We start from the raw sequence: 25,745 nt of genomic DNA on the forward strand, positions 1-25,745 counted from the left end.
TATGTGCCCCTGTACACAATGATAAGATCTTTGGTTAACCTTAGCAGAATTAAAACTTTAGTTGCAGGCTAAGTTAATGGAGCATCGTTTCATCAAAAGCGAAGCTGCTTTTAAACAAAAACAAAGACTGTGTGTCCAACATTAACACTATAGAGTCGTTGACCTTAAATCTAATCAAGTATGTGTTATGGTCGGAGAAGAAGAAGAACGGCAAGGAGAGGAGGATTTGGGAATGGACGAGCGAGGGGAGAAATTGGGAATGAATGCGCAAGGGTTAGGGATTGGAAAATGTAAATTGGGAATTGAAGCACGTGAAGGGCATATGATTAACTTACCGGATGAGTTGGAGCAGGCTGAATGGATCCAGGAAGAGTTGGAGCAGTTCGAGTCAAAAGGCCAATACCTGCAGAAGATAGGAAGGGATAAGTAGTGTTGTTAGAATCTGTTATAAAAGACAACCACCTGGCATTATTAGAATTACCGTACAACCATTGTAACTAAATAAGACCTGACTTGAGGCATTTTCTTCCTCATGCAATGAATGAATGACTATTTTTTTCTCTAAATTCTCTCATTCTCTTCTCGTATCTTTCTCTGTTTCTCTCATTCCATAACAAATTGGTATCAGGAGCCTTAATTCCTGGCAAATTGCAGACTGTATATGCAAAAGAAGAACCACACCATGGTAGAATCTTCTGATCTCTCTGCCATCAAAAAGCAGATTGAGGACTTAAAGAAAATAGTGCAGCAAGCAAATGAGGAAACCAACCCTCCCAAGTGGTGGGAGGCACAAGATAAACGTATCAGTTCATTGGAGTCTAGGATGACAACGACTCAAAGCTACATGGAGCAGATATTGGGGATGCTGACAGGGAGGATAGAGGAGCAAGTCCAAAACAACCCTGGAATTGAGCAGATGTTACATATGGCAATAGAAGATACAAAGGATAGGTATCAAGTGTTCGATAAATTGCCAAAACCAAAGGTAGATGTACCAGTGCAGCAGAGCTACTTGTGGTACAGTTCAAGCAGTGGTGATTCTGATTCCCAGGTCACCAGACTCTACAAAGACAAAGAGCAACCTGTAGCAGAAAATTACTATCCAATTAACCTTGGAATTTATACGGTGGATAAGAAATTTGAACTATCCATGTTGGTTGATCGTGCCACAGGAGGATCAAGTATTAAAGATGGAGAAATATAACTCATGCTTCACAGGCGAATGATTGCTGATAATTCCAAAGGAGTAGGCGAAGTCCTTGACAAAAGTCTCTGCGGGAACCACAAGCGAGGTACTTGATTTTCAATATGATGAAACAATGAGTGTAGGTTATTTCAATGCCATTGAGACTATAAAGAACCATGTAGAAGATGATGTCCCTTACAAGTTTAGATTGTTGCTAATGGGAATTAATGCGCTAGTAGAGGTCAAGAAGATAATTGGAAAGGGAAGTGGTTTTGTTGCTGTGGAGATTCCATTTACTTTTCTTGCTAAATGTATTTTGGAAATTTCGTGGGAAGAAGCCCGCCAACTTGGCCATGACATATTAATCCTTGGGCATACTATGGTTATGAACACTTTACAGGGTGAATGGGTCCCTATTGTTGTTGATGACTGGATTCCATGTGAATCACCTGGCGAACCAGCATTTACGACCAGTAAGAAGGCTAATGAATTATGGGTTTCTATATTGGAGAAGGTATATGCAAAATTGCATGGTTCTTGTGAGGCACTAGAATGTGGGCTTGTTCAGGATGCACTTGTTGATCTTACTGGAGGTGTTGGTGAGGAGATCGACATGAGAAGTTCCCAGGCCCAGTTGGATCTTTCCAGTGGTAGATTATGGCCTCAGTTGTTGCGATTTAAACAAGAAGGATTTCTTTTTGGTGATGGAAGTCCATCAAGCTCTGATGTGAAGGTTTTTTCCAGTAGCATTGTACAAGGACATGGGTACTCGTTACTGCAGGTAAGAGAGGTGGATGGACACAAGCTTATTCAAATTCGAAACCCTTGGGCTAATGAAGTTGAATGGAATGGTCCCTGGTCTGATTCATCTTCGAAATGGACAGATAGGATGAGGTACAAGTTGAAGCATGTTCCTCAGTCAAAAGATGGTATATTCTGGATGTCATGTCAAGACTTCCAAATTTACTTCAGGTCAATATATATATGTCGGGTCTATCCTCCTGAGATGCAATATTCTGTCCATGGACAATGGCGTGGTTACAGTGCCGGTGACTGTCAAGATTATAATTCGTGGCACCAAAATTCCCAGTTCCGATTGAGGGAAACTGGTCCAGATGCTTCTTATCCGATTCATGTGTTCATCACCTTAACTCAGGGTGTTAGCATTCTGGAATTTTTGAATGAAAAGATAAGTAAGCTACTCTCTGGTGATGACACTAAGGCAGTCCAGAAAATTATTATCTCTATCGGGAATATGTGTGTGAAAGAAACTTCTGCTTTTAATATGAAAATTGCGCTTGATTTGATTTTTAGCCTTTGTTGTTCAAAGGTTGATGATATTTTAATTGCAGCTGGAGAAGCTCTATCATTTCTCTGGGGTGGTGTTCCTGTAACTTCTGATGTGATTCTCAAGACCAACTTTATTTCACTTTTCATGCCTTCAAATTTTCTTTTGGGTGACACATCAATGAAGAAAAACCTAGTTGATGCACTTGTTACCACTTTGACTGGCTTTGGAAAGAGGGAAAGAGCGATCAAGTTGGTTGAATACTCGGAGGTATTTCAAGAGGTCACTATTGGTGAAAGCCTTAGTGGGAGGAAACTTAGCACTTATAAGGAGCTTTGTAATCTTGCAAATGAGATGGGACATCAAGATTTAATTTATAAATTTTTGGATCTGGATAATTATCAAGCCTCACTAAATTCCAAGAGAGGTGCTGCTTTTGGATTTTCTAAGATAGCCAAGCAAGCTGGTGATGCTCTTCAACCACTTTTAAGAGTATTGATTCCAAGGCTTCGGCGTACTCGTGAGGAATTGTGCCTTGCCCTTGCAGATATTATCCAAGGTCAAAAATTTGATCAGGTTGGGAAGTATTTGAAGAAAATAAGGGTGGTTGCTTTTCGTGCTATGGATGACATCAAAGAAACTGTGCGAAATGCTGGTGACAAACTATGTCATGCTGTAGCCTCACTAACAATAAGGCTCTGTGATGTGTCCCTTACTGAAGCATCAGATGCAAGCCAATCGATGGATATTGTTCTTTCCATTTTGCTTGCAGTAGGCATATTGAGTAAATTTGACAGTATCAGGAAGGCACTACGGGAGTTGTTAGCTTCAATTATAAGAAGGAAAAACCATGGGCAGTCTATGGTTCACTTCATTCTCAAACCCAAGGAAAACATGAATCAAAGGTTAAAGGCATGGGGTGTGAAGGCACAAAGCAAAATGGAAATTTATAGAAATTTGAAGGTCGTGGGGCGAGTTTACTTGAAATTTCAGTCTTACCATCAAACCTCACTTGCTCTTCGAAAGGGATTAAAGCTGGCAGCAAGGTTCTATGGTTCTGTAAAGATCGACAAACGTAGGGAGCAGGAGCACAATTAGATACCGTGGATGAAATTAGAACTGGAAAACATTACGGTGGTAAATTATATTGTACTTCCAGCACAATTCTCAGATTTTGATCCTTGGGGACAAGGATCATCTCGTGGGGCGGGTATTGTTATGGTCGGAGAAGAAGAAGAACGGCAAGGAGAGGAGGATTTGGGAATGGACGAGCGATGGGAGAAATTGGGAATGGATGCGCAAGGGTTAGGGATTGGAAAATGTAAATTGGGAATTAAAGCACGTGAAGGGCATATGATTAACTTACCGGATGAGTTGGAGCAGGCTGAATGGATCCAGGAAGAGTTGGAGCAGTCCGAGTCAAAAGGCCAATACCTGCAGAAGAAAGGAAGGGATAAGTAGAGTTGTTAGAATCTGTTATAAAAAACAACAACCTGGCATTATTAGAATTACCGTACAACCATTGTAACTAAATAAGACCTGACTTGAGGCATTTTCTTCCTCATGCAATGAATGAATGACTATTTTCTTCTCTAAAATCTCTCATTCTCTTCTCGTATCTTTCTCTGTTTCTCTCATTCCATAACAGTATGTGATTTGATCCCTTTCTTATCAAAATTCAATATAATGTATGATAATTTTGAAGTGCTACGTCATCAATTACATAAAGTTATTAAAATTTATAAACTTCAAACAATTTAAATATATATTTAAAAAGTTATAAAATGTATTATTTTTAATAATTGTATATATATATATATATTTAATAAAATGTTGATATAAATTATGAAAGCATTATATAATTAGAAAAAAAATATATATATCAATAACATTGTATGATGATTTTAAAGTGCTACGTCATCAACTACATAAAATTATTAAAAAATTATGAACTTTAAAAAACATTAAATATATATTTAAAAAATTAAAAAATATAAAAAGGTGTAAAATTTATTATATTTTAATAATTGTAAAAAGTGTATATATTTAATATAATGTTGATATAAATTATGAAAACATTATATAATTATAAAAAATAGAAAAATTACAATTTTAATAGTTACAAAATAAAATTGTAAAGACTTTTTTCCGAATAATTTATACTCAGAAATAGGAGGAAAAAAATTACTCATAATAAATATTATACTCACAATTTAAGAAAAATTGTCAAATGAGAAGTATTAACTACTTATTTTATAACTGGGCGACAAAATAGTAAAAAAATCTTGAGTTGATAATTTATTGCAAGAGATTATCATTGAATAAAACTTGAACTAGTCAATGTATAGCAGTGAAGTTAGAAATCTCAAAATTATGAGTCCTGGCCATATTCAGTAAATTAGTGCATTCTAAAGTTCTATAGAAGTTTTAATAATTTTTAAATCATCAACATAAATAATTAAATATATTTTATTTTATTTTATTTTATAAAAAATATATAGATAAATCAAACCATTTATATATTTAGATAATTATATCATTTTCTTTCAAATTATTTTAATCCGTATAATTTAGAAGTGGAAAATTGTACAACGTTCGAGCATCACTAAGTACCTCTAACGATGAGCACCATTAATTTATTTTATAAAAATTTAAAATTCTAAAGTACTCAACGTATAATTATAAATTAGTTAAAAACTTAAAGGTAAATTATTTAAAATAAAATATTAATTATATTATTTTCCATAATCCTTTTTGAGTAAGCTCTACCATGGATCATCTAATTATTGCCCTTTTCATTTTGATCATCATTTTTAAAATTTTATCAATCATGTCACCCAATTATTTAAATGCATTCAATCAAGCCACTTGTCGTTAACATTTAATGGGAGAACTGATATGACAATTAATAAAATTAGTATAATTATACATTTAGTCCTTATTCCTTACACAATCTATCAAATTGGTAATAATTTTATTTAATTCAATATATTTTATTTAATTCAATATATTTAATCCTCTAATCACACGAGTCATGACATCATTAGAGTGTTTTTTAATTTATATTTATATTTAATTTTAATTTTTTTCCTTCAATCAAACGATGACACGTGACCCCATCTGATGAAAGGAAAATAAATTAAATCAAAGAGGCTACTAGGGAGAGTCGAACTTGTGCCTTTAAAGTAAAATAAGTCTACCTATATCATCGCACTACGATCAGTATTTGGAAAAATACTCACAGTATTTGTTATGTATCTTATACAATAATAAAGGCCAACACAATGAAAACAAAAGTAACAATATAAGGACTCAAACTTGGGTCTATTACTAGGGATACGCACCTGGCAGGGTGGGCCCATTTTTTAGCCACCCAGCCCTAACCTGAAAGTATATTGTTTATACATAACCCCGTTCCCGACTCTATTTAAATATATTAATATTTTAAAATAATTAAAATAATATATTTATAATCATTTGAAATATTTGAAATGGTTAAATTATTATATTTTACTTTAAACCCGACAAGAATTGAATATATATAAACGAGTAAACTAATAATTTATATCGGGTTAGGTCGGGTTGGTGATTTTTCACCTTAAACCCGACCCCACCTTGCCCAAAGCTATTTGTTATATAACCCACTCCGCCTCGCCCCGAACCCAAAATTTTAAAAAAATCGAACGAGTGATGACAATTTAATACGAAGCCGACATATTTTGACCCAACTCGATCTAATAGGGGTCGGGTTTTTTGTTGTTGTTGTTGGAATTTCAAGTCTGGGGCGGAATATATAATAGACAGCTCCAGGGCAGAACGGTGGTGGGTTTAAGGTGAAAAATTATCGACCTAACCCAATCCGGTATAAATTATTAGTTTATCCTTATATATATATATATTTGAATCTAGACAAGTTTAAGGTAAAATATATTATTTTAACCATTTAAAATATAATAAATAATTATCAATATATTATTTTAACTATTTTAAAATATTAATATATTGAAATAGGGTCTAACGGGGCTGGGTATAAATAATATATTATTGGGTCGAGGTCGAGGCAACCAAAAAACCGGCCTATCCTGCCACGTCCTATCCCTAGTAATAGGCTAAAGTTGCAGTTGTTTTATTGTTACTTTTGTTTTGGTTTGATTTTTTTTTTTTGCCTTCATTATAGTATAAGATAATTAAAAAATGTTGTAAACATTATATAAAAACTAGTGTTAGTGCAGTGGTAGAGGCTGTTTAATCCACTTTGGAGACCCAAGTTCAACTTTTCCCAACAAATTCTTGATATAATTTTTTTTCCTTATAGATTGGAGGAAAAATTATTAAAATTAAATATAAATTAAATTTTAAAAAAGCCCTGAAATGATGCCATGACACATGTCGTCATATGATTGAAGGATTAAATAATTGAATTAAATAAAATTATGACCAATTTGATAGATTGTATAAGAAATAATGACTAAATGTGTAATTATACTAAATTTATTAACTGTCACATCAGCTCTTTCTTAAATGTTAATGATAAGTGGTTTGATTTAATGCATTTAAATAGTTTAGTGACCTGACTGATAAAATTTCAAAAATATTGGTCTGAATGAAAAGGAACAATAGTTAGGTAGACAATAATATAGTTTACCCAAAAAAAGATTATGGAAAATAATGTAATTAATATTTTATTTTAAATAATTTACTTTTAAATTTTTAACTAATTTATAATTATACGTTGAGTACTTTAGAATTTTAAAATTTTATAAATCAAATTAAAGGTGCTCAACGGTACTCGTTGAGCGTGACAGATTCATCTTTTAGAGATTCGTATGTTAAGAGTGATTTTAGAGAGAGGAAGAAAAGAAAAGGGAAAAAAAAATTGATTTGGGTATTTATAACTATAAACAAATAATTCACTTTTTCTAATATTATAGATATTTACAATAGTTTATATTATTTATAGTAAAACGATATTTATTGTGTTGATTGTTCATTAGTGAAGCTTTCTAGTGATTAAATGTTTTTTAGAAGGATTGATTTACCAAATTGTGAAATTGATAGGAGAGATTTAATTTTACCAACTTTTATGTTGAAATTCATATAAAATTTAGGGTAAAGCACGTGAATAATTTTTTTAGTTATAAGATATTATTTTACTGAATTCATCGACTATTAAAAATATAAAATGATTTATCGATTATAGAAAGTTACTTTGTTGAGTCTTTCGACTATTAAAAATTACAAAATGATCATCCGTTTTTCATATGTTCTAGACTCATCATTTTCTGATAAAAAATTAGTTGTCTTCTAAGCTGGACGTTAATTTGTTAACTAGGATATGATAAAATATGATCACATAACCTTTTGAGATGTATTTTGTCGATCGACTCTCTGTTTTCATTATGCCACCAAGTCAGTACTTGAAACATTATGTCATCGGGTCAGTGCTTGAAAGCAACGATGGTGTTTGTAGACATCTTTAAAATATGATTTTATCAGTCGTTATGTTAACGCCCAACTCAGTCGTCCATCATTTTTTAACAAAAAAAATGACGAGTTTAGAACAAATAAATAGTCATGGGACCATTTTGTAATTTTTAATGGTTAAAAGACTCAACAAAACAATACCCTATAAGGACCATTTGTATACTTTACCCTAAAATTTAACATTTTAAGTTTGAAAAAAAATAACTCTAAGAAGTTTACATGAAAATGAAAAATCTTATTACAAAAGTATTATTTTGACATTATTAGCCAATGATTCAACATAAACAAAGATTATGTTTAAAGAAAGATTCAAGAGGCGCCTCTATTAAGCATTTCGGTATATTCCAAATAAGAAATCTGCCTCTGTAACTTCATTTGCTCATAAAACTCAACTATGAACTTCTCCGCTTTTGAATCGATCCCTTCTTCACACCCTTTCTCTTCCTCCGCCGCCGCAGCCTCAGCCAGCTGATCGGAGAGTACTGTTGAGTCACCCTTCCTCCCATTATCATACCCGTGGACCTCACAACATTCATCATCGACTCCAAAATTGTAGTCAAAATCAACTTCTTCGACACTAATGCAAGGGAGAAGAAACCTCATGGAAGAAGCAACGGCCGAGCGGAAAATAGGGGTCTCATCGAAGGAAAGCTGACGTCCGTTATAATAGCTGATCTCATCATGACGAGGAGCTTTTGTGTAATGTCCGATGCGTTTGAGGAACTTAACCCGTCTTTTGAAAGCCCCATTTTTTCTCGTCCATAGTGATAGCATTGCTAGGCGGAGGAAACTCCACGCTGTTCCGGCAATGCTACTCCGCTTATTCGCCATTCTCGCCAGCTTCATATAAGATGGGATTTTCTTTTTGAATTTAATGGTGGCTAAGAGCTTTTGTTTGGAGTTTTGAGTGAAAGAGAAAGTGGAAAGTTGGATGATTTATATGCGTGCAATTCATGTTTGAACGTTTGATCCATACGCGGAAAGATCTGGATGAAAACAGGTTTGGGTTTGATTTCTAGCGAGAGATCAAGGTGGAACCTCGTTGGAAACAGGGTAGGGTTGTGTTTGTACGCGACGTAAATCTAGCTGTCGCAGTTTTCTTTCCAAATTTAACCTCTCTTTTTCTCTATATTACTACTAAACACAAATCAGAAAAGTTCAAGTTTTCAAATCATATGAAAGTTTAAAATCATTAATATTTGATTTATTAATTAAAAATTTTAAATAAAAATATTATAAAATTGGTTTTTTAACATAATTTATTTTATTTCTAATATTAAATTTTAAACTTAAAAAATTATTTATTAGATATTTTAATTATAAATTCAACAATAATATTATGAAGATAAAAGTAAAATTAAAGATTTAAATTAAGATGAATATTTAATAACACATGAAATTTGAACGATGCGGAAGGGTATTATAGTCAATCGGTAGTAATGAAGAATTTTTTAATTGGAATTAAAGGCAAAAAATGTGAAGCAAATGATTGAGTAGGCCTCCCTTTTTGAGGGGAGGTAGCTTTTGTTTATTAAATGGTTATATCATTGTTTTTTTTTTTGTTAAATTATATAATTAATCAATCTCGTTTTAAGATTTACGTATTTTTTCTTATTAAATTTAAAAAATATAATAATTAGTCGTTTTCGTTTTTATTTAGTTAATTTAAAATCATTGAGGGTAAAATATCATTGGACTTTTAAAGAATTATTGACATGGAACAATAAACATAAAAAGTTAAAAAGTTAAATTACACAAATAGTCACTAATATTTAAGCTTTTGTTATTCTAATCAAAATTTTAAAAATGACTAATTGATCGAGACTATTTTACCGTATATGTCCAATACTGATCCGAACCAATTCTAAATCCCACGGCCACAAAAAGAAACAATCGAAGCATTACCAACTGAAGGTCGAAATCGCAGGCTATCAAAACTCATTCATTATCGTCATCTAAATTCTTAATACTCAAATTAGGGAGAACCCTTCTTGTTCTCGTTTTGACTTTTGGACTTGTTTAAAAACCTGCCTGAATTGCCATGACAGCAACTGAAATCGATGAAGTTAACTTCTGAAAGTAACTTCTTTTTCAGACACCCTCTCTCTGAAAGGTGAACCTTTAAGTTGAAAGGTTCTTGCTGTTCTTAGAGGAGTTCTCCAAGTTGCCTCCTTGCTTTGGATGTTCTGCTCCTAGTGGCCATTTGAGCAAGTGTTTGGCTGAGGGGTTGCAAAGTTGAAAATAAAGCTAAATGGTTTAAATATGTTGATCAGGAAGACGGAAAAGAAGAGAATATATAGAATGACAGAAACAGACATAAACCTGTCAGTTTGGGATTGAAACAGAGCAGAAATAAAGGAAGATTGTTTGTAGCTTTCACTATGACGATAATGGATATATTTTGATAGTTTGCGATTTCGACTTTCAGTTGGTAATGCTTCGACTGTTTCCTTTTGTGCCGGTGGGGTTTCGTATTGGGTCGGATAATTCTCGTACATATATTATAAAAGTTATAAAATAGTTTCTCAACGTTATTTTGTTAAGTTATCGATTATCAAAGATATAATTCTCGTACATATAATGAAAATCGCCTGAGCTAGACGTTAATCGTCTGATTGAGATATAATAAAATCATATTTTAATGATGTCTACTGACACCATCGTTATTTCCGAACATTGACTCGATGTCATGATATTTCAAACATAACTTGACAACATAATATAAACAGAGAGTCGAAACACAAAATGCAGGTCAAACGCTTATGATATCATATTTTATCATATCTTAATCATCAAATTAAAGTTCAGCTCAGGTGATCGTCAAATTTTACACCAAAAATTAGTGTGAAATATATGAATAATCGATTTATTATTTTGTAAATTTTAATAGACGTATGTTTAACAAATTAATATTTTATAATCGAAGAACTATTTTTTAACTTATAATAATCTAACGAATTCAACTAAAGAACGTAATATGGTTGAAGACCTAAATTTTTTGGCATTTAGTTTTAGCCTACTTTGGCTAGCTTCTCGAGACCAGCTGTGTTTGTGAAGGCTAATGTCAATCGATGGCTTTGGCTTTACAATTTATGTTTGGACAACAGCTTAGCTCCATTGCTGTAAAGAGATGTAAATTGGTGCCTTCTTGGAAGTTTCATTTTCAATCACCCAGATTCAAGAGGTAATGTCAATACCACAACTTCACTTAATTTGAACTAGGAAACTTCTATCACACGGTTTCCGTAGGATTTTTAATCTTTTTTAAAATTTTATTTTAATTTCATTTAATTTTTAATTCTTTATAAAATAATTTTATTTTATGATTTTTAATATTATTTAATAAAATTTTAATTTTTTTCACAAATAATTTAAGTAAATTGATTTTTGAAATAAGTAAAATTTAATTATTATATAATATTTTAAAATAATTTTTAAGATATAAAATATTTATTTTTACAGTGTAAAAAAAATAATTATAAATTAAATTATAAAAAGTAAATTTTAATTTAATTTCCGATAATTATAATTTTTAAACTTACCAACGGTTAATAATCCAAATACTATAATATAATTTATTCAGTTTTTTCACCTCTACCTTAAACAGGGAGGAGAGGTACCAGATTCATGGGCACATGCAACATATTTAAGGATCACTTCAGGTTCTCCCATGATAAACATTGCAATTTTTTTGGTAACTTACACTATTAGTTATTCAATTATTAACGTATTTTTGTTTAAGTCATCGAAATAATTTATTTTAATTTCATTGTTAATATTTTTAATCGATTCTATTTTTATTGTTTCTATTGAATTATTAATTAAAATTGTAATTTAATTAATTAATATAATACTATTTTTAATTTTTATACAATATTAAAATATATATTTTTATTAAAAATATATATTTTTAAATATATAAATTTATTAAAAAATATTTTAAAGACAAATAATTTGACGGAAACTATAAAAAAACGAGCATTACTGTTTATTTTTTTAATATATAAAAATTTTCTTATATATATATATATACATCGAAGATAGCAACACAAAAACTAATCAAACGAAACCGACTACAATAACAACGTACATATAGGGTAAACTGCATAATTCAGCACTATACTAGCTTTTTATTCTTATTTTGGTCAATAAAATTTAAAAATATTTAATTCTAGGTTTTGGTTTGACTTCAAACCAGAATTAGTGAAAGAGATTGAAGTCGAGTAGGAGAAGTTACTTCTTTCACTAGATCACCAAAGGTCTCTCAAATGGCATGTTATGTTATACTTTCTCCTTAGTTCAAACATTTCATCCTGCAAATATAGAGTGATTTACTCAAAATTATAAACAAAATAATAATATGATTTATTAAAATATTATTTAATTTGAGTAATTAAAAGTATTTTATTTTTTTATTTAATATATTAATTATTTATAATTTTATGAGGTGGAAAATGACATTATTGTAAAAAATTAATTATTTAAAATAATATCTAACTTTGAGTTATTAAAAAATAGATCTTATATATTAAAAAATAATATCTTTGTTCACTCGAGACTATAATATTATTTTTTTATAATATTATATTTTATATAAATAAATATGATACATATGAAAATTATTTAAAAATATAAGTTTGATATACTAATTATATGTTAAATGTATTTTTTCCTCAAAAGTTAGATAGTATAACAATTAAAATATTTCTATGAATTTTCATTCAAATATTTATAATTTAATATTAAAGTTTAACTTAAAAACATATATCACAAGGATAATTTGATAAAATATACATTCAAGTAATCTTATATTCATTCAATCAAACATCGCAATCTTACAGGTAAACAAGCTAAATAAGGTAATACAACCAGGGACGGACGTATGATTTCATGTTAAAAGGGGTGAATTTATAAATTTTTAAGTAGGAGTAAGCTTTTAAAATTTGAGTGGACGAAAACATATTTTCAATAGAAAACACAGAGAAAACATCTAAAATATATAGGAATTTAAAAATTTTAGGAGGCCGACTGCTGCCACCCGCCCCCTCTAAGTCCATCTCTGAAAATAACATTATTAGCATAATATTACATTCAAATAATTTTATTCCCAAAAATAATTTTACGTTTCGTGAACTAAATCCTCCTTAATTATTTTCGAGTCAGTAGCTCAAATACGAAACCTTTTTACATAATAAAATGACCACGTTTTATTTATTCCAAATAGGCCCATTATATAATTATTTTTTTTAAAAAAAGAAATATGTTTAAATGTAGTTATTTTAAATTTATTTAAATATGATCATCTTCACACAAATCAAGTGACATCAATAGTAAAATAATTGTTATTGTTCTTTATGTTTCGATTTTGAACACTATAAATATAAGGGGTGTTAACATTCAAAATCAAATTATTAAGAGTTATCTTTAAACAATATTACATTATAATTACACAAATTAATAAAAAATATCATATTCAATTTAAAATTGTAAAATTATAAATATTTTAAATAAAAATTACTATAATTGCTTCATTCATACATGAACTATATATGATTATCAGTTTCATACATAATGTTTGAAAATTATCGATTTCATACATGATGTTTTTTGGCGTTAACAGATTCACCCACTTCTGTTATAGAAAGTGACGTGAAAACTTACGACCACTAATAAAATAACAAGTGAAACTTTAAAAAAACACGTTTTTGTTTTTTTAGGTAAATTATATCATTCATCACTCAACTATCTTATCACTTTTATTTTAGTCACTAAAGTTTAACTTTTTTTTTAAAATTGAATTATTAAACTATACTAACCCTTAACTAGAGAAAACGTTTGGTTCCCCCTTTTTCTCCTAAACTCATCTTCTTTCTCACGGTCAAAGGCTCATATGCTCACTAATGCCACCGACCACCGATCATGGATGGCCTCTCCTGCTTCGATCGTCGACTACTCCTACCGATGACACCCTAAACCGTCCTAAAACAAACAACACTTCAAAATCTGATCTAATCTCTTCTTTTCTTTCCAATTGAAACCCAAAGTACCCGATCGCCACCCTTTTCTCCATCTACCCATGGCTAAAGAACCTAAACATAGTGATTTTATAAAAAAAATGATGCGATCATAAATTTTTGGTGGAGTCCAGTTCATAAATTTTCTTTAGGCGTTTTAACCCCTACAACTCTCATTATTTTACAAAATTGATACTCTTGCAGTCGGTCTTTAATTTGTTCATTTTTTTCATAGATACCTTCTGATTAATTCTTTCCTCTCTGTTTCCTGCAACTAAGAGGTTCTATCAGTTGTGAGTTTTTTTATAAAAAAAAAATTATATCTTTTGCTGTGGATTTTACCGAATTACACTGAGTTGTGTCAGTGTTTTTCCTCATGGGTACTGCTCCAACTCAGTGCCCATCTGGAATCACTGCAAGTTTCCATGCCAAATTTGATAATAGAACTGAGTTTCCAAGCACCAGTTTCCCATCCACTCTTAATCTTACGAAGCTTAGCTTTCACCCCAATTCCAAGGTATTATATATATATATTTATATATATATGTTTTTAAATCATATATTTGGTTTTTGTATACAGTATCATTTTGTTAATATATTCTTGATTTCCTGCAAATTTTATGGGCTAATGCAATTATGGTTATTTTTTGTGTTTAATGTTGTTTTCTTTCTAGATATTTGTGCTTTTAAGGCTGTAGCTTTGTACCTTATTAGAGGCTTAACACATTTTATTTGAAATGTTTATCCATGGATGAACTAGAGTGATTTATTAGAAACCGTGGAGGGAATTGAAAATGTTTCTTGGGTTGATTTTGTAATCGTAGAAATGACACTTGTAATTAGAGTATTGAATTTTATAAATTTGAGTTATTAATAAAATAAATTTGAGTTATTAATAGATGCCATGTCATAATATTATTGATAAAATAAATTTGAATTATTAAAATAAGTGTAATCTTATAGTTTAATAATTAAATTAAAAATATTTAAAATTTAGTGACTAAAATAAGAATGAGGAGATAGTTAAGTGATGAATGATATAATTTACCTAAAAAATAAAAAAATTATTTTTAAAGTGCCACTTGTCATTGTCGTAGGGTTATACTTCACTTTCCGTGACAGAATTAGATGAATCCGGCAAAAAATATCATGTATGAAATCGTGAAATTTTAAACATTATATATGAAAATGAGAATCGGGTACAATTTATGTATGAATAAGGTAATTAATCCAATTAATTATCATTTAGGGGGAAAACTTTGAAAATTAAAAAAATACGATTCATTGATTTTCACTTAGTTTTAAAGAAGTTTCTTTTAGGGTAAATTACAAATTTTATAATTAAATTTTACTCTCTTTCATATTTTACTCACTATACTTTAAATTCTTTTAATTTTTTCACTGAACTTAATAAATTAGATTTTTTTGGTCACCCAGTCGTTTTATCACTAACGACGTTATAAATGAACTTTTATATAAATGTAAAATGATGTTGTTTTGGTGAAAATTTTGTTTTTCTTAAAAATAACATCTTTTTAACGCCGTTAACTATTTAACGGTAGAGTGATAAAAAACACTCAATGAATTACGTTCAGTAAGAAAATTAAAAGCTTTTAAAATTTAGTAAGTAAAATAGGAGAGAAAATAAAGTTCACCGGTGAAATTTGTAATTTACCCTTGTTTTGATGTATGTAGATGAGCTGGATTCCATAACGGCATGGATACGTTAGGGCTCCACAACTTTCAAATTCAAAATAGTGGCATCATTGTTGTTAACACAAAATCAAAGGCCAATTTGCACCGAAAAAATAATAAATAATTTCGAAAAAAAGGAAAAAGAAAAAGGAAATAAATACTCCAAAAACAAATATCACTCTTATCGTATCGGCCCCTCCTCTCCCGATCCGTTCAAACAACGCTCCAAAAGCTCTCTCAATATCTTCCAAAAAGCAGCGTCACTCGCTTTCTCTCTGTCATTTTCTCAAACAACCCATCGACTCTTCCCCAAATCGTCCATTTTATTCCAAAAGGCAATAAATCGGCGATCACGTAATATTGTAACAGGAAAAAGAAGCGACGATGTCTCTAAGACCGAACGCGAGGTCGGAGGTCCGTAGGAACAGGTACAAGGTGGCGGTTGATGCGGAGGAAGGCCGTCGGAGGAGAGAAGACAACTTGGTCGAGATCCGAAAGAACAAGAGAGAAGAGAACCTCCTTAAGAAACGCCGCGAAGGACTTCTGGCTCAACAACAACAACCGCAGCAACTGCAGATGCTCTCTTCCACTACCGGCTCCGAGAAAAGGGTATGGCCTACTGATTAATTGATTTGATCAATCGGATCATGAATGATAGCTAGGGTTAACTTATTGTGCTGCATGGATTTCTACATTGAGCTGATTGGCACTTGCTTATCGGTTAATTTATATATTAATAGAGTTAATGGTGTTATAAAATGCTGATTAGGAAGTAGTTAAAACTGTAAATGAAACGCAATAGCTGTTTAACCTATTGATTTTGAAATTTAATTTAACACGAGTTTAACGTGTTTATAATCTAATTGCAGTTAGAAAGTCTTCCCGCCATGGTCGCGGGTGTTTGGTCAGATGACAGGGATGTGCAGCTTGAGGCAACAACTCAATTCAGAAAGCTGCTATCAATAGGTTGATAAATTATTTTGTTTTTCTTTCTTGCTAAAATTTATTTTTAGCTCTTATATCTCTCTTATTTTATTTGCAGAACGTAGTCCTCCAATTAATGAAGTTGTACAGTCGGGTGTTATTCCTCGCTTTGTCGAGTTCCTTGCAAGGGATGACTTCCCACAGCTTCAGGTTATTAGGATTTTTCTTACAAATTTTAATATTTTTTTGATAGTATTGTCTTTTTAACTTCGTTTATTATTTTGGGTTGTAGTTTGAGGCAGCTTGGGCTCTCACAAATATTGCTTCAGGTACATCAGAAAACACCAGAGTTGTAATTGATCATGGAGCTGTCCCTATATTTGTTAAGCTCCTAGGTTCTCCAACTGATGATGTTCGTGAACAGGTATGTTTTACAGATTGCATTGCACAGTTGTACTGTTTACTTGCATTGGTCATGAGGGTCATTATTCTTTTGAATTGTAGGCTGTTTGGGCATTAGGAAATGTTGCTGGAGACTCTCCTAAATGCCGTGACTTGGTCCTCGGCTGTGGGGCCTTGATGCCACTGTTGGCGCAATTCAATGAAAACGCAAAGCTATCTATGTTGCGAAATGCTACTTGGACTTTATCCAATTTTTGCCGGGGAAAGCCACAACCTTCATTTGAGCAGGTTTGTCTTTCTTTTAACACGAATGTTAGAGTTGTTATGACTCATTTGCTAATACGTTATGCCTTTTATATTTAATAAGCAGACAAAACCCGCTTTGCCAACTCTTGAACGACTTATCCATTCAAATGATGATGAAGTCCTTACAGATGTTTGCTGGGCTTTATCATATCTCTCAGATGGTACTAATGATAAAATCCAAGCTGTTATCGACGCAGGTGTCTGCCCCAGACTTGTTGAGCTTTTGACGTAAGTGTTTGAATTTTGATTTAATGTATTTGTTTTACTTAATTTTTATCTTTCATAGTAGTTATTTTTTATATCTGGATGTTTTGAATATTTTCTTACTCATTTCACCCTTGTTAGTCATTCATCCCCAACTGTCCTAATTCCTGCTCTTCGCACTGTTGGAAACATTGTTACAGGGGATGATATGCAGACTCAGGTATGGATTATTTGATAGCTACATCTTTACTATTATTTCAATTTCTCTCTCTTATGGTTTGTGACTTCATGCAACATACTATAAGGGAATCTGACTCATCTAATTCTTTGTTGCTTAAACCATATGGGGGCAGTTCTATCTTTTTATTTAGCATTAGTTTGACAGACTGCCAATACAGGTTTTTGAAAAAGATCTTTTCTTTTACTTTCATTTCCCTTCTTTGGGAACAGAAACATGTAGATAACAATTTTCTTAACAATATCAATGTAGAATCCATTGGCATGCTACTCAGCTAGATTTTTATACATACCATTGCTGAATCCATTATTGCGTTACTCAGCTTGGCTAGCTAGATATTTTTTACTTCACAACTACTTTAGTGTTGTATTGTTCATCTGATTTGATTATGTCAATAGTTTTTCTTGAAGACTTAAATCAGGTCATTTATTACTGAAGATTGACTTTTGTTACGAAAACTAACAATATTTTACTTGGTTTTCAGTTGACATTTAATTTGCATATGGAAAAATTTTAGTAATACAGTACACTTCAAATAAGACACTTCTAGGGAGGATTTAGAGCTGAAAGATTTGATGTAAAGATTGTAGGTCAAAACAAATTGCACATCTTCTATGATTCTATCATATTTTGTGTTTGGCTTCTTGATCGACAGATGATCAACATGCTCCTTGTCATGGTTGATTGACATATTATGAGGTAAATTGGTTATAGCTAATGTAACATTTGGATTGGACAGAATTGACAATTGTTAGGGCAATTTCTTGTGCTTTTCTTTGGACTGCAATTTTTGAGTTCATGTCACTGCCTTTGGGTTGCCTCACGCTTCAGTACTCAGATGCTTCATTTATCCCTCTTTCAGTGTATTATAAACCATCAAGCTCTTCCAAGCCTTCTGAACCTGCTGACAAATAACTATAAAAAGAGCATCAAGAAGGAAGCTTGCTGGACCATCTCAAACATCACTGCAGGAAATGTAGATCAAATTCAGGTAAGCCAATTTTTACAGTGTATGGCTTGTTAGTTTTCAGTTGTCATTTTTTTCATCTAGTTAGTATGAAATTCATTGAAGCGTGAATTTTGAAAATTCTTTGCAGGCTGTTATTGGGTCTGGCATTATAACCCCTCTAGTCCATCTACTTCAAAACGCAGAGTTTGAGATCAAGAAAGAAGCTGCCTGGGCAATTTCAAATGCTACCTCTGGGGGTACCCAGGAACAAATAAAGTATATTTCCTTTGTCTTAACCATTCTCTGGCTCTTGGTGCAAGTTCCCTTAAATAATTAATTTCTTTTGTTGTTTTCCAGGTTCATGGTAAGCCAAGGTTGCATTAAGCCATTGTGTGATCTTTTGAACTGTCCTGATCCAAGAATTGTCACGGTCTGTTTAGAAGGGCTTGAAAACATTCTGAAGGTCGGGGAAGCGGAGAAAAATTTGGGTCACACCAGAGAGGTCAATCTCTATGCGCAGTTAATTGATGATTCTGAGGGGCTGGAAAAGATTGAAAACCTCCAAAGTCATGACAATAATGAAATCTATGAGAAGGCAGTGAAGATTCTTGAAACATATTGGGTGGACGAAGAGGATGAGCCATTACCCCCCGGTGATGCTTCGCAATCTGGGTTCCAATTTGGAGGCAATCAACTTCCTGTTCCTTCTGGTGGATTCAGTTTCAGTTGAAGGTATGCATTTGAATAGTCCCATTACCATTCTTATTTTGATAAGAAAATAGTTCTCATAAGCCAGAGACTAGTCTGTTAGATTGCATTATTTTGTGTTTCTGGTCTGAAGCACGTCAGTATAGGGATGGTCAAAATACCCAAATTCGACGAGTTTCGACCCAACTCTATAACAATGTTTTTTTATTTTTGGGTTCGGGGTTATATAATAGAGAGCATCGGGGTTGGGATCAGGATGGGATTGGATTTAAGGTGAAAATCACCAACCCAATAGAAATTATTGAATTGCCCTTTTATGTGTAATATATTTAAGGTTTTTGGGATTTTTCTCTTTATAGTGTTGAAATATGATTCTTTGATTGTTTAAAATACCCAATAGATATATTATTCTGTTTAAAATATATTGTTTTAATTATTTTAAAGTATTAATATATCCGGGTCAAGTTAGGATTGTGGTTCTACTCCAAAAATTGGGGAAGGCTCGGGTGAAAGTAATGCATTTTTGGATAGGGGTTGGGGCGAAAAAAAAAACTGTTCTGCCCCGCCCTGTGCCCATTCCTACGTCAGTGTCACTTACAGCTTATGGCCCATACACAATGTGTAAAAGCAAATGGATGATGCCGTAGCAAGGCCTAATTGCTTAGTTGTAATGTGACGATAATCATGTGTTTAGTCAGGGATGGACTGAGCGGATTGACGGTGATGGTTGTCCTGTGAAAATTCCAAATATTCATATAATGTATATATGTATTAACAATTTATTTTCGTACCTTAAAATTTATAAGTTCCGTAACTTGGATGTCCTAACATGATTCAGAATTTTCAGGACACCGAAGTGATGCAGATATATGTTGTCAAGAAGTCATCTCAATAAAGACATGAGAAAAAGGATTTGTTGTCCTCACCTCTCACGGTAGTTAAATTCTTTTACAGCATACTAAGTAATGGGATGCAATGCTGCAGCTTCTTATTTTTCATTTTCTTTATCAGTCCCAACATAAGCTCCTGCTTATGTGAAAAAGGATGTATTTGCTTCCGTCATTTTATTACATTATTAGTTTTTGGATATTTCACTTTAGTTATATTTGGGGGTTCTTTCTGATCAGAAAGACTAAACCAATATCTGTTTTAAGAAGTGAAATTTATATGGTGTTAATCACATTAAAAATTAAATATTTATGAAGTGAAATGTTTGAAGTTAAATATAATCAAAATGGTCGTAAAATAAGAACGAAAACAATGTGAAAAAAGATAAAGTAGAATAATTTCTTTACGAGGTTTTGCTCCCTTATAATCTTCGACTCTATTTGATTTTTTTTTTCAACTTCAGAAAATGTGGATGATGCCAGGTTTAAAAAACAGCATAGGTTGATGGTTTGAATTTTAACAAACGTGGCGTCATCCCATGTTATGAGTGTGTCGAACACACTACATGAGCAAGCTAAGCGTAGGTTCAGGAATGTAATGTGCTTTCCATTTAATAGGTCGATGTTATCAATTGGCCAGAACAGAGCCAAGAGGATATTTTGTTTCCTCGTCTTTAAAGCATTGGCTAGTATGTATCTCTGAATGTAAAGCTTCATGGCCACTACAAATTTGAACAATGTTTTCACATGCATACCATAGAACTTGAACAGGTGCCAGACGACAAACTAATCGAGCTGTTTCCGGATAGCTGATCATAGTGTCTTGGCCTCAGCAAATCTGAGAAAAGAGCTGCCTTTGAAATCGAATCTGCCGTTTCTAGCACGATGCAATTTCGATAAAAGCAATCATGATGAAAATCTTGACCTCCTATTTTCCTTACCACATTGAGTTATGTGACACAAAAAACTGGAAATCGGGAAGATGGACTTGTAAACCGTGCAGACAGTTATTAGCAGCTTGTAACAGAGAGTTTGCTTGCTGCCATTCTTGGGAACAATTGGGAGTCAAAATCGAACCTCTCAACTTATAGGATGCAAGGCCGAAAACGGGTAGAGAGAGCTTTGAAGATGCATCTACACCACATATTTTCCTACTGCTAGAAGCAGGAAAATGTAGCTGATTTTTACCTGTCACTGCTGTAAAAATAAACGATAACGTTAACACAACATATAATGTAGCGTGGTCGTGATTGTAAATGAAAGAGAAATGGATATACTTCGAGAAGATGTTGACAAAGCATGGAAGGTCAAGAATGATGCAACCAGATTTTGTAGGGTTGGACCCATAGGTATTCTGTATATTGGGTACCTAACCAAAAAGGCATAATAAAAAACACATGCACAGTGAGTATAAAAGAACAGAGATTCGGCCAATTTTTAGAAGTATAAAGATGTCTACCAAGCCACCGAGATCCAACTTGTTGGCAATAAATCACAGCTCCTGTACATCCTGATCTCTGGAAATTGAGACGCAAGACTCGAAATCTGTTGGGTCAAGGAAAAAGTGCCACAAGCATTCAAGTGAGGGAAACAGACATTTGAAGAGAAAGAACTTGACATTCTACATCACCGACAACATGAACTTGCCTTGTCATATAAAGGTTTCCGATGGTGTGGTTGTTCTTGTTCAAAGTATTCAAAAACCAAAAGCCCGGGTGACTTACCAACCTCCATTTCATCACTAGATGAACTCTTAGGAGGTTTACTGATCCCATGGGAGTTGTGCTCCCCCCATTCTCCATCAACATCGCCTTTCACTCTCCTGTCTGTTTCACAGTCACTACTTCCAGCACTACTAGCTACTATTGGAGACTTGACATCACTATCCTCGCTAGCTCTCCTAATGGTTCAACACATAGTCAGATTTGCAGAATTAACGGTAAAGCAATTAAAAAAAAAAGCTCCACTGTTTGTTCATACAGATTATCTACTGCCAGGCATACAGCTCTTAGTTACAAGCTGGTCAGCCACCATCCAGAATAAGGTTTAACAACTTGGTTTTCCTCACAGAAATAGTTTCTTGTAGAAGCAGGAACTAAATCACTTATTTAGAAAACCAATGCTCCTGTCTTAACAAGCTTACTGTCATTGATACACTTCTGTCATACAATAAAATCATAGAGGAAGTGCGAGAGGAAAGCAAACCTGTGGTCTCCGTCGAGACCGGATTTACCATAAAATATTAACCATTACTTCAAGTGCATCAACGTGCATAAAGTAACTTTCAAGATTCACAAGAAAAAATGGGAAGCATATTCCCTTGTCAAAAGCCATGGCAACTAGAAAACATCTCAAATTAACATTAAGATCCGTAAGTAACGGAATATTTTAAGAAAATAAAGGCCTACAATTAAATAGCAGCATCTAATGTAAACAAGCCAACCAATCAGGATCAAAACAGTCGGGCTGTTTAAAGAGAGACATCATCGCGATACCAAGAGGAAGCATAAGAACCAGCAATGCATAATAATCAAGAAGTTTCTCTGCACCATGTGGCTAAAATGGCACAATAAAAAAAGCATACATTCTACTGTCATATTTGCAGGACTTTATGAGTTGGCAAGTGGACAACTCCAATAGAAAGATATGGTAGTAAGAAGCTTACCTAAGCCTATGTGGATCTACGTACAATTGAATGCCTGACAAGGAAGGAACGTAGTATTGCTTAACCGAATCACTCCCATTCAACAGTAGTGGCACTCCAACTCCATATACACTCCACTCACTAAAACATTCCCATAGGTCGCCCAGACAAAAGTACGGGGGTAAATTTACTTCTTGAGTTCTCCGTCCCCTCATTTTTGCCTATCAAACCAAAAGCAAAAGGGGAAAAAAGGAACATAAATGAATGCCATGAATCAGAAACTAAGACACCTTAGTTTCAACAAATTAGTAAGAGAATATATGAAGAAATTTCCTTCAAACTCTCCCCTGAAGTCTGAACGTAGCTTCAGAAAATAAGAAATGCCAATTCAGCTAGTCAGTTTTTGATAATAAATGGAAGGAAAAATAATTGAGAAAAAACAATGATTCTTTTATTTTCAAGAAGAAGACTCGGCAATGTTGTTAGAAACAAGATTAATCTAAATCATCCTATGACTTCAGCTCAGTTGGTAAGAGCGCAAGGCTCTTAACCTTGTGGTCGTGGGATCGAGTCTCACGTTGGACAATTCATAATTCTGAGTGTCTCCCACGGAATCTGAGTGCCTCCCACGGAAGCTGCTCTCAACCTGGCGTTGGGGCAGCCTACTATCCTAACTCCCTCTTACCCCATTACATATGGGAATAGGGTCAGCTTTTATCCTATTACTTCAGGAGCACAAGAATGGAAGTCATAGTAAAACCAAGACCCTAAACCATTATAATTAGTACTAAGAAAGGCCGTTCTCTACTGAAATTTATAATAAACTGAACATAGCATTTCTAAAAAAAATAAATATTGAAAGTCATTCTATTACACTCCAAAGAATGACGCTTATCTCAACTTAATCTCAGGTTGGCCCAAACAAAAGCAGAATTAATTAGCTCTCCAAGATTTCGCTTCCGTTTTTTTTCTTTCCTCAGCCACCAGAGAGGTAAACAAAACTCAAAATATAATTTTCAGTACTTATATTTAGAACTTATTTAGTTGCATTTTTTTTTCACAATACCTCAGGGAAGCACTGAACTGGTACAAGAGGAGTGACCGATTCCATAAGCCGATCCAAATTGGTCAAACTAGCAATCTCCGGCACGGAGGTGCAGGCCAAGTCAGGCCTCGACAATGTAGATTCGTCCGAATCCGTTCGAGGCTCAGCCAGTGAATCGACCAAGTTGACCCGGCTCTCCTCCTTCAACGGCATCTGCGGCTCCTTCTGCAACGGCCCGTGTAGCTGCTGCCTCTGCAACTGCTGTTGCCGCCTCACCGTCGGTGGATTGTAGAATCGGTCCCCCGTCTGAGTTCGGGTCACCGCGAACCCTCCCGAGTTTGACATCCTACAATTAAATCTACTAGTATAAAGAATGGAAGTTTTGCAGCTTTTGCAGGATTTACTGAAATTGATGAGACACAGAGGGAACTACAGGCTTTTGTTGAGGGTTTCAGTAGGCAAAAAATTGATGACGAGAGGGAAAGGAAAACGCCATTTCCATCAGTACTTCTGTTTGCTTCGTTTCTCTACTGCTATTTTCATTGTCTGTGTTTCTTTTTTTTTCCTCGAAATCTCTCCTCTCTCGACTCAAATTAGTGTTTGGAGTATATTCCATGCATAATATTTTTGACGATAAAGAAGATTATGGTATTTTATTTTTTAGAGAAAATCGCCTCAGTGACCAAAAATGCCTTATAATATACGATTTTAACCAACTTTTTTTTGATTTGCCAAAATAACCAACAAAATCGCAACGCGATATCAAAACCGCAACGCGATTTAGAAAAGCGCAACGTTGAAAAGAAGATCGCGTTGCGATTCTTGGAAGATCGCGTTGCGATTTTATGAATCGCATTGCGATTCTTGCATAAATGAATAATAAAACCATTATATTAGGAAATTTTATTTTATAAGAAATACGTGGTATCCATTTAAATTTGTAGATGAAAGTAATTGATTATATTATTTTTTATATCCTTGAGTTAGAAAATATTTAATTGTTTGACCGTATAATGAATATGATAGCGCGGTTTTTTAATTTGGATTTTTCTTTCTTATATAATAAATTGAGTTTCGTTTATATTATGCGATAGATATAAAATAGGATAAACTACACGTTTATTATCTTAATTAAATTTTTTCTTTAATTAGTAAATAAATTTTTAATATAGAAAATATGTTAATTGAATTATTATTTAAAAGTTTTATAATTAAATTTTATATATTTATTTTATTAAAATTTAATTAAGATAATATTTTATTTAAAAATTTTAATTGATTGTCATCTAATCGGACAGAATCAATTTATTATAAGAACAAAGATAAATTTATTTTATAATTTATAATTTATAAAATAAAATTAATTATATATAATTAAATTAATCTTTTTATAATCAAAATCGTTCATCTTAATAATTTTATTTTTAAAATTTAAACATAAGATATCCCTTATCCTATGATGTGTATTTGATTCACAGCAGTTATTTCGTTGAGAACATTTCCTAAATTTCTGGTATTTAGCTAAAGAAAATACATTAGGTCAATGGACATTAACATGTCGGTCAACAAGAAAAGGCAAGCATTTGCAGTTAACAAAGTGTATAATAAATTTTTTTTTAATAATTTAAGATGATTATAATATAAATAAAAATTTCTTTAATTATTGATAATGCATAATACACCCACACCATAGACATAGTTACTTAATCTCAAAACCTCTAAAGAGTAATATTTCTTTTAATCACTAAGATTGTGTTCGATAAAAAATATT

General features: G+C 32.7%; 3 protein-coding genes across 5 annotated transcripts; 1 reads left to right on the forward strand and 2 right to left on the reverse strand.

Annotated features, from left to right (window-relative positions):
- Positions 1 to 5,379: 5,379 nt before the first annotated feature.
- On the reverse strand, positions 5,380 to 24,518 carry LOC120161217. 3 transcript variants are annotated; one of them, XM_039171479.1, is made up of 9 exons: positions 23,996 to 24,515; positions 22,951 to 23,150; positions 21,933 to 22,185; positions 21,745 to 21,830; positions 21,563 to 21,654; positions 21,225 to 21,482; positions 20,311 to 20,319; positions 11,573 to 11,579; positions 5,380 to 5,391 (listed from the first exon to the last, which is right to left on the reverse strand). In XM_039171479.1, coding segments are annotated over exons 1-7 (1,215 nt in total). In that variant the 5' UTR covers positions 24,320 to 24,515; the 3' UTR covers positions 5,380 to 5,391; positions 11,573 to 11,579; positions 20,311 to 20,317. The 3 variants fall into 3 exon arrangements, with proteins under 3 accessions (XP_039027410.1, XP_039027411.1, XP_039027409.1); XM_039171480.1 differs by lacking the exons at positions 5,380 to 5,391; positions 11,573 to 11,579; positions 20,311 to 20,319 and having other exon boundaries at positions 20,986 to 21,479; positions 23,996 to 24,518; XM_039171478.1 differs by lacking the exons at positions 5,380 to 5,391; positions 11,573 to 11,579; positions 20,311 to 20,319 and having other exon boundaries at positions 20,986 to 21,482; positions 23,996 to 24,516.
- Positions 8,173 to 8,849, reverse strand: LOC120161221. The gene has a single exon (XM_039171486.1). It carries the CDS (start codon positions 8,802 to 8,804, stop codon positions 8,268 to 8,270), a length of 537 nt encoding a protein of 178 aa, XP_039027417.1. The 5' UTR covers positions 8,805 to 8,849; the 3' UTR covers positions 8,173 to 8,267.
- LOC120161215 (importin subunit alpha-like) lies at positions 15,849 to 20,301 on the forward strand. The gene is made up of 11 exons (XM_039171477.1): positions 15,849 to 16,276; positions 16,537 to 16,633; positions 16,710 to 16,801; positions 16,884 to 17,015; positions 17,096 to 17,281; positions 17,364 to 17,527; positions 17,645 to 17,723; positions 18,604 to 18,732; positions 18,839 to 18,966; positions 19,048 to 19,422; positions 20,246 to 20,301. Exons 1-10 carry the CDS (start codon positions 16,052 to 16,054, stop codon positions 19,418 to 19,420), a joined length of 1,605 nt encoding a protein of 534 aa, XP_039027408.1. The 5' UTR covers positions 15,849 to 16,051; the 3' UTR covers positions 19,421 to 19,422; positions 20,246 to 20,301.
- Positions 24,519 to 25,745: the final 1,227 nt, after the last annotated feature.

The sequence above is a fragment of the Hibiscus syriacus genome, unplaced genomic scaffold (assembly GCF_006381635.1).
Source record: "Hibiscus syriacus cultivar Baekdansim isolate YM2019G1 unplaced genomic scaffold, ASM638163v2 tig00111398_pilon, whole genome shotgun sequence".
NCBI classification, from domain to species: domain Eukaryota; kingdom Viridiplantae; phylum Streptophyta; class Magnoliopsida; order Malvales; family Malvaceae; genus Hibiscus; species Hibiscus syriacus.

What these genes read in the sequence shown, in the direction of transcription:
- LOC120161221 (XM_039171486.1), bottom strand. Translation starts at nt 8,804, where the DNA reads ATGAAGCTGGCGAGAATGGCGAATAAGCGGAGTAGCATTGCCGGAACA.
- LOC120161215 (XM_039171477.1), top strand. Translation starts at nt 16,052, where the DNA reads ATGTCTCTAAGACCGAACGCGAGGTCGGAGGTCCGTAGGAACAGGTAC. An exon ending in CACAACCTTCATTTGAGCAG is followed by an intron (nt 17,282 to 17,363) that starts GTTTGTCTTTCT and finishes TTTAATAAGCAG; the next exon opens with ACAAAACCCGCTTTGCCAAC. An exon ending in GAAATGTAGATCAAATTCAG is followed by an intron (nt 18,733 to 18,838) that starts GTAAGCCAATTT and finishes AATTCTTTGCAG; the next exon opens with GCTGTTATTGGGTCTGGCAT.
- LOC120161217 (XM_039171479.1), bottom strand. Translation starts at nt 24,319, where the DNA reads ATGTCAAACTCGGGAGGGTTCGCGGTGACCCGAACTCAGACGGGGGAC. An exon ending in CAGTTCAGTGCTTCCCTGAG is followed by an intron (nt 23,151 to 23,995) that starts GTATTGTGAAAA and finishes TTGGTTTGATAG; the next exon opens with GCAAAAATGAGGGGACGGAG. An exon ending in GGAAACCTTTATATGACAAG is followed by an intron (nt 21,831 to 21,932) that starts GCAAGTTCATGT and finishes TTGACCCAACAG; the next exon opens with ATTTCGAGTCTTGCGTCTCA.